Below are 9027 nucleotides of genomic sequence, written 5' to 3' on the forward strand. Positions count from 1 at the left end.
TATTATAGCATAGCATATGATTTATTGACTATGGGTAATTTGATTGTTTTGTGTGTAAAAGGGAGGTTTTATCATTGGACCATCCGTTCTAGGCCACAACAAGAATTTCAAACAATATTTATTTCCAGAAGATGTGAGTTTCTTGCTAAGCAACATCGGTTTAATCGGTTTCATGTATTTCTTATTCATCTCCGGAGTAAAAACAGATCTCAGTCTCATTAAAAAAGCAGGAAAAAAAGAATACGCCATCGCCTCCTTCAGCGTAGTAGTTCCATTAATATTAAACATCACATTTGCATTACTCATAAGAAAATCCATGGACAAAGAGCTTGCCAAATTCTCTTCCATTGGTGCAGTCACTTCCTCTCTAGCCATCACCGCCTTCCCCGTCGTCCACCCGATTCTCCACGAGCTCAATCTTCTAAGCTCCGAAGTTGGCCGGATGTCCATGTCCATCTCGATAATCAGCGACGCAGTCGGGATCAACGCGCTCGTCGCATTCGAGGCAGCGTTACAAGGAGAAGTGAACTCCAAGAACTCAATATGGTACCTAATTTCACTATTTGTTTTGTTGGGTTTCATTGTGTTTGGTGTAAGAAGAGTAATGAATTGGATTGTGAAGAAGACACCGGAAGGGCAGGCTGTGGAGCAAGGATATGTGGTGGCTATTTTGCTTGGGGTATTGGTAATGGGCTTTTTAACAGATTTCTTCGGGATTGCTATTCTTAATGGGCCGCTTTGGTTGGGTATGGCTATTCCAGATGGGCCTCCATTGGGCTCTACTTTGGTGGAGAGGAGTGAGACTATAATTTCTGAGCTTTTGATGCCATTTTCCTTTGCTTTTGTGGGGCTTTACACTGATGTTTTCGAAATGGTTAAGGCTGGTTGGCCTACTTTGGCGCCATTGTTCTTCCTGGCTTTGGCGGGTCATTTCTTTAAATTTGGCGCTACTCTCGTTCCGTCTCTTTACTGTCAAATGCCGCTTAGGGATGGGCTTGCCGTTAGCTTCATCATGTGCTTGAGAGGCCAAGTTGAAATCATTCTCCTCCTCCATTGGATTGACAAAAAGGTAGGTACATATATCATATACATATATGATTTGCATCATAATAATTGGTTTTCTTTTTTTTAAAGATTTTTCTATGGATAATCCAATTCAAGCATACTAACATTTTGGTTATTTCATAGAGCACTCTACCACTTGGGCCCCATTATCGTGTTAAGGATGTCTCACCCATCGCAAAATGATCGGAGTCTAACGTGATGTTCATTTCAATCGCGAATTTCATTTTTAATCATTGGTTGGTCAATCAGAACCCTGTAAAGAACAAGAACTTACCCGCGATCTCAATTTGTCAACGGTGATTCAAAATGAAAAGTGCAATTGAAATGAACATTTCATCAAAACTCTGACCATTTCTTGATGGGTAAGACGTCTCTAACGCAATAATACAATCCTTGCGGCGGAGTACTCCATGACGTAAGCAGAAAGTTAGTTTTCCTTGGTTTTTTAAAAAGGGTCATTCCGAATTAACGATCTGGGATTGGGTCATCCGTACAAAAATCTTAATAATCATGCACTATAATAATTAAAATACTAATGTACCTAAGGTTATAATTTATTTCTAAAAGTGTATATATTCTGGTGTAGTTTTGATTGGTTTATCCAATCAAAAAACCAATTTGAATTAATAATTCTTGGTGTTCTCCAAATACAAATCAAGATGTTCAATTTTATAGTTAAAAAATCAAACAAAACCAATGGATCCATTTGGTTGGAGTTAGTTTTTGGATTTATTTACTTTTTGTTGTATTGCTAATGGAGACATTTGGGTGATAGATAATAAAGATCCCAGAGTTCACAATGATGGTACTAATGACTGCAATGATAACTGCAATGGTATCCCCACTAATAAGCTTATTGTACGACCCGACAAAGCCATACATGGTGAACAAAAGGAGAACAATCCAGCACTTGCCGCCAGGGACAAAGATGCGGATAGTTATGTGCATAGAAGACCAAGAAAACGTAGCAGCATTGGTGAATTTGCTAGACATGTCCAACCCAACGATGGCTAGCCCATTCTCCATCTATGCCCTCCATCTCATTGAGCTGGTCGGTCGTGCCGCCCCCGTCTTCATCGACCACAAAAAATGCAAAGCCCCATCCAAATACACTGCCTCCGACTCCATCCACAATGCTCTCAAGCTCTACGAGGAAGCTCGCTCCGAGCTCGTCAAGTTACACACCTACACCGCCGTTGCACCTAAGCGTTCCATGAATCAAGACATTTGTGAGCTTGGTTTGATCAAGAAGGCCAATTTCATCATCCTCCCTTCTAGCAGGTAAATATTTTGTTAGATGATATGATACTAAGGGTCTTTCTGACATATATAATTCATAGGTGGCTTGGATTCTATTTTTTAAAACCGTTTTTGAATTATATGATCTAAACACTACAAATTTTAAAAATATCAAAATTTTTCTTGTTTTCTATGTATTCAGATTTTGAATTTTAAATTTTAAAATACATAATTATATTAGAAAAAAAAACAATATTTAGTTAGTAACTAGAATTAGTTTTATGATTTATAAATATATTATCAAACATGTTTTGAAAAATGGTTTAAATTGCAATTTAATTTTTTAATCGATTATCAAATATATATTTGAAAACATGAAATACAATTCTGTTTTCAAAACTCTGTTTTCAAATTAATTACTAAAGAGGCTCTAAGTTTGCTTCACCTATCAGCTTACGTTTTTTTATCAATAAGTGATTTAAGATAGTTTCAAGGTAAGTGGTCCATGAGGTCCCATGATATGATATTAAACTTGTCTTCACTCATCAATTTAAGCTTTTGGATTAATCGGTGATTTAAGAAATCCGTACTTGTCACTGATACTTATAACAAACAGTTGATAATGAAAAGAATAACTCATGTATCTTTATACGCAGAGGAAACGGGCTAGCGGGGGAATCAGCAAGGGGATTGCAAAGTGTGAACATAAATGTATTAGAACATGCGCCATGTTCAGTTGGGATTCTAGTGGACAAATGCAATCTTCACAGCCCGATGGTAGGGCAATCCTTTTGGAACTCAGCTCAACACTTCGCTGTTCTATTTCTTGGAGGAGCAGATGCAAGAGAAGCACTTGCTTATGCAGACAGAATCGTTGGGAATGTAGACGTTTGTGTATCAGTAGTGAGATTTCTTTCACAAAACTCAAGAGGTGACAATGAGTTTGAGAAGAAGCTAGATGATGGAATGGTGACTTGGTTTTGGGTAAAGAATGAAACAAATGAGAGAGTGATTTACAGAGAAGTGGTTGTGAGAAATGGAGCAGAGACAATAGCAGCAATACAGTCAATGAATGATGATTGTTATGAGTTAGTGATTGTTGGAAGAAAACAAGGGATAAATCCAGTGCTTCTTGAAGGATTGTCAAATTGGAGTAATGAAAATGAGTTGGGGATTATTGGTGATTTTGTTGCTTCTGAGGATTTTACTGCAGCTGCTTCTGTGTTGGTTGTGCAACAACAAGTTTTAAGAGACCAAGGTCAGTTTTCTTCTGGGCTTTGTGGGAAAATTAGGTTTGATATTCAGTAGGAATAATCAGTCTGTACATTTTGTAATTATTTGCCTTAGAGGTAGATTGTTATTATTCTTATTATGTATTTTTCTATGTACATGGAACCAACTATATATCGTTTGGTTGTAATTTGAGGAAAAGAAATGTAAAGCTTAGACTCAATGACCAAATGTAACTTTGTTAATATATATCTCACATTAATCGATTAGAGTCCAACAAAGAAGTTAAAAAGAACGTTAATTGACTCGAGTTCTAAATAAAAGTGGAATATAAACGATTTAAAACTCACAAGCTTGAAAAAATAGATAAACTAATATTGTCAATCCAACAAGGGTTATATCCAATTCTCGGTTGGTTAGAGAGAAGAATATAAGACTTTATAACACTCGAGAATGATTTCTTCCAAAAAGAAGGCTCACGAATTACTTTTACAATAGTTTTCAAACTCTCTAATAGAAAAAAGAAAAAAAAAAAAAAAAAAAACCACTCACAACACACAAATAAACCTGAAAGAAAAAGACTTCAAATCTAAAGATTTATCTTATTCTGCATTTAAAAAAAAAAAAAAAAACACTCACGGGGTACGACAGAGAGAGGCTCACCTATACTCATATTTTTCTTTCCTCATTTTTTCTTTTTGTCGCAACCACCCACGAAGACGTTGGTTAAAATTAATTATTTTAAAACTACTTCCAAATAGGTTGTAATTTAATCTTAAATTTAATTGTTTCCTCTAAATTGAAAAGGTGGAGAAAGGATATTTGTATTGCAAAGGGGTAAATAAATAAGGCTTAATTCACTCAGATAAAGATGATATTGATGTTACTATTTTTCTCTAAAATATTATATGGGAAAGAAACAATAATACATTTTTTTTTCTTTTGCCTTGGCAATGAAATGGAGAAGTGAAACATAAATAATGGAGGAAGGAATTAAAGCCTTCGGATATTGGATAGATATATATATATAAAATAGAATTTAACAAGGAGGCAGATCCAACGGTGGAGGAAGAACAGATTGCATCTCTCCTTGGCCATTCTCAACTAGAAAAACCATGGCCAATCCCCAAGCAAGGTGAGAGTCTATATGGCAATGCATCAACCAAGCTCCTGTCGTTTTCCAACAACCTCAAAAATGTCAAATATCACTTATTATACTCACAAACTCAATTTCTTATTTACTTTAATTACCTTTTCTTTATTATTTTAAAAAACTCTAAATTTTTTACCCTATAATAGTCATTTTTTTAGAGAATCAAAATAAATAAAAAGTATAAACAATCTATTCTGACCTGGATTATCAGCAATAAAACGAATTGCGACCCAACCGCCGGTGGGCGTTCCAATGGTGTTTCTCACCGGTGGATCGACGAGATTAAACCTCGATGGATCTGTGGCTGGGTTAAAATTCCCAAAACCGGAACCAACGACGTAGAAATGGTAGCCATGGAGATGCATGGGGTGATTTTCAGTAGTTACAATGTTGGTATCTTGCAACACAATCTGCACACTAGAACCATATCTAAGCCTATAAGCCTTAGTCCCTCGGCTAGGCTGCCACAATCCTCTGCTCACATTCCCAGTGTAATCAAATTGCAGCGGTGGAACCGGCGGAAAATCGGCGGTGAAAACGCCTGGAACACCTTGGTAATAGGCTTGCATTATGGAATTGGACTTTGGGAAAACAAAGGAAACGTTGTTAATGCTGGCAGTGAACCGAGTGCCGTTGGGGCCTTGGCAGCGAGGGCTGTTTGGATTGGTACAGTTGTTGAGGCCTAATCCGACAGTGAAGAATAAGTTTTCGTCGATTTGGGTTGGGACGTTGACTTGATTCGGGCTTCGGAGTTGGTCGGTGAATCGGGTGGCGGTCGGGGTGTCGTTGAAATTTGGGAGTTGGGCTAGAATGGGTTGTGATTGTTGTTTTTTTTGTTGTTGTGGGCAATTGTTGTATTGGAGGATAGCCGTGGTGGTGGTGTTGTCAAAGGCGGCGTTGATGGCGGTGTTGTAGGCAGTGGCAGCCATGTAGTAGTGGGCTGGTGGTTGGTTGGCTGTTATGAGGACGTCGGTGGTTTGTCCAGGTCCGATCATAATGACGTTTGTTGCGAATGGTTTGGTGTAAGCTGCGTCGACTGCCACCACCGTCATCTGGTGGTTGGCGATGGAGAAGAATAGTTCTTGATTCAGTGCTGAATTTATGATTCTTAAAAGAATCGTCTCACCAGAATCCACGGCCAACCTCACCGTCTCTACCAAAATGTCATAAACAAAAACTCTTTTCTAATAACCTTATATATATATATATATAATATATATTATAATAAATTTATCAATTATTCAAAACCAACTTTTTTGGAGCAGATATAGAAATCGCCGGGCTGGCCATTAATGGTGTAGGCATCAGAGACATTAGGAGCCGCTCCAGTGAAAAGTGCTTGCCTCAACACACTAATCGGATCTCTATCAAACCATTCCCCTGTTTTACAAAACCAATATTTATTTGACAACGAAATGAGTAGCTCATGTAATTTATAAAGATTATGAGATATCTGCATTTACCAAGAAGAAGAGGAACTTCTCTCTCGGGCATTATGAAAGGATATGGAGAACCCAACTTAGGATATATAATGAGAGCCCCATACACGGTGGCTCGAAGCCATCTGCTATGAGCATGCCACCATAGAGTTCCTTCTTGATCCTCAATGGTGAATCGGTAGGTGTAGCTACCCCCTGGCTTTATGGAGCATTGGGTCACAAACTCTGGTCCATCTGCCCATGGATTCCTCAGCTGCCTTATCCCATGCCTAACCACATCACAACTCAAAATTATGTTGGATTATAGCAAAATATTAGATGAGTGGTTGTTGTATATAAAAAAAAGTTCAAGAAAATCATTGACTCTAAGCACTATAAAATGAGTCTATATCTTTGGTTTCAAAGTATCCCAATTAAAAACACCTTATGTTTAGTTAAATTCTCTTTATGCATTATCTAATTTTCTAACAAATTAATTATTAACACGGTTAAGTATCACCTACCATTTTAAAAGGAGGGTGCTAAATTCTTGAATGAATACTATTTAATCCATATTTTTGACTTCTACATAGAATTCCCTCTTAAAGCTTTCTATAATTCGAAAGAAATGGAAAGAATTAGCCTCTTTGGAAAAGAGTTGTAGAGTTGGGGATTTTCTATTGAAACATAAGATTTGTTGATTATTGTTGAATGAATCTATTTTTGTTAAAAGTTAGTAAGTACCAATGGAGAGAAACATTGTAGCGGGCAGCATTCACAACTTTGATAACAAGGGAATCGCCATCTCTGACCGCTAGAGTGGGGCCAGGGAACTGCCCGTTTACCGTTATGACGTTGTGGACTTTGCACAGCCTCTTCACTGCCTTCGGTTGCACCTGTCCGTTCATTTTTTTTTTTAGTATATAATATATATAAATCTATAAATCATGATTAGGTCCATCATAATTCCATTTTGTCCATTTTTATACATAGTTTAAAAAATAAAAATAATCTATTTTTTTTAAAAAAATAATCTATTTTTGTAAAAAATAAAAAACTGTCATATGGTAGATACTTATTTGGTGTAGTTTGAGATACACACTAAATAATATGCACTCAATTTTTGCAGTCAAACTATTGGCTAGAATGAAAGAATGGGCATAGTCTATCGAGCAGGTAAGAATTGGTCAATAGAGAATGTGAAAAGTGAAGACTTCTCTTGAAAACTATTTGATTTTTTATTTTTTCATTTTTAAAAATTAAGCCTATAAACATCGCTTTCATTAATTATTTTCTATGTTTTGTTGTCTGTATTTAAAACCAAAGCCAAATTTTGAAAATTAAGAAAACGTAGGTCTCGTTTGGTAACCATTTTTTTTTAATTTTTGGTTTTTGAAAATTAAACTCATTTTCTCTTCGTTTCTTACAATGATTTGCAACATTCTTGAGTATAATGGTTGAATTCTTAGCCAAATTCCAAAAAAAAAAAAAAAAAAAAAAACTTTTTAAAAACTAATTTTTTAAGTTTTCAAAAAATTGACTTTGTTTTTTAAATTATTGGTAAAAAGTAGATATCAAAGGTTGGAAGTAGAAGTAGTATTTATAAAATTAATTTAAAAAAAAAACAAAAACAAAAAAAAAAACCAATGTTTAGATAGAAAGTGTGAAAATTATGAGTAAGAAATTGTGAGAAAATACCATGTTTGATAACCATTTAGTTTTTGAAAATTAAGTCTATTTTCTCTCAATTCCTTACAATGATTTTTATTTTTCTTGAGTAATTAAATAAAAGAGTAGAATTCTTGACCAAATTCCAAGACAAAAACTATATTTTAAAAATTACTTCTGAGGTGTAGAAAAGATGTTTATAGGCAGAATGTTTAAAAACTTAAAAACGAAAAATCAAACGATTGCTGAATGAAACCTAAATGATTAGTGAATGGAATGGAAGATTTTGAGAACTTACAATGAACTCATGGTAGTGAGTTTCAGCAACAGCAAAAGTAGAGAGTAAAGGGAAGAAGCCCAAAAGGGAAACCAAAAAGAAAGAACAAAAAGACTTCATGTTAAACAACTCCTCCATCTCTCTGTTTCTTTGTGATGTGTTTGGTTGATGGAGGAACTGAATGAAAGTAGCTATTTATAACAAGAAAAAGAGGAGGGAAAAAGGAAGACTAAATTCAATATAATTTAAGAAATTCCCAAAAAAAAAAAAAAAAACATTTTGTTGCAAAATTAGGTTCAGAGAGTCAGCAGGTATACTGAGGATTTAAGGTTAAATCCTTTTGGTCCAACCATAATGGGGATTTGTTGTACCCACTTCTTTCCCACACTACTTATCATTCTCCATAAAACACAAACATTCAATTCTATATCTTGAAACTACTGAGATTTTTATTGATTCACATTCTCGATACGATTACAAAAGATTACGAGTATATAAATGAAATAGTACATTACTAGATCATTTGTAAGAAAAGTTTTGAATCAGATGAAAGAAAATGTTATAAAATAACCATTATGGATTCGCCTAATGATTGTGGGAACATAAAAAAAAAAGTCAAAAGCTAAGAAGTCATGAGTTTAATCCAGGGTCATTACATACCTAGGATTTAATATCTTACGAGTTTTCTTAACACTCAAATATTATAGAGTTATGTAGATTGTTCCGTGTGATTAGTCGAGGTGTACGTAAGTTGGCTCGGACACGCACAAATATAAAAAAAATGTTAAAAAATTAAACTCATGTGGTAACATCATACCATTCATGGAAAAAATATTAAGGGAATTATGTATAGATTTTCAATATAGGCTAAATATATCAAATGGTCTCTAATTTCGATTTTACCACTAAAATAATAAAATTTCTTTACGTAAAAATAAATATGTTGTCATTTTTCTTAAAGAATAAGTATGTTAATA

General features: G+C 35.0%; 2 protein-coding genes across 2 annotated transcripts in view; one reads left to right on the forward strand and one right to left on the reverse strand.

Annotated features, from left to right (window-relative positions):
* The window catches only part of LOC120083516 (cation/H(+) antiporter 24), a 5128-nt gene extending 1371 nt beyond the window's left edge, over positions 1–3757 (forward strand). The window contains exons 2-4 of the mRNA XM_039039291.1: positions 62–1069; positions 1841–2346; positions 2961–3757. Coding sequence (XP_038895219.1) covers positions 62–1069; positions 1841–2346; positions 2961–3612 — 2166 coding nt within the window. The 3' untranslated portion in view covers positions 3613–3757. The remainder of the gene's footprint in view (positions 1–61; positions 1070–1840; positions 2347–2960) is intronic.
* Positions 3758–4573: 816 nt separating this feature from the next.
* Positions 4574–8188, reverse strand: LOC120083741 (laccase-13-like). The gene is made up of 6 exons (XM_039039592.1): positions 8072–8188; positions 6850–7001; positions 6151–6395; positions 5936–6067; positions 4887–5840; positions 4574–4704 (listed from the first exon to the last, which is right to left on the reverse strand). Exons 1-6 carry the CDS (start codon positions 8186–8188, stop codon positions 4574–4576), a joined length of 1731 nt encoding a protein of 576 aa, XP_038895520.1.
* Positions 8189–9027: the final 839 nt, after the last annotated feature.

Source organism: Benincasa hispida, chromosome 8, assembly GCF_009727055.1.
Source record: "Benincasa hispida cultivar B227 chromosome 8, ASM972705v1, whole genome shotgun sequence".
Classification (NCBI taxonomy): domain Eukaryota; kingdom Viridiplantae; phylum Streptophyta; class Magnoliopsida; order Cucurbitales; family Cucurbitaceae; genus Benincasa; species Benincasa hispida.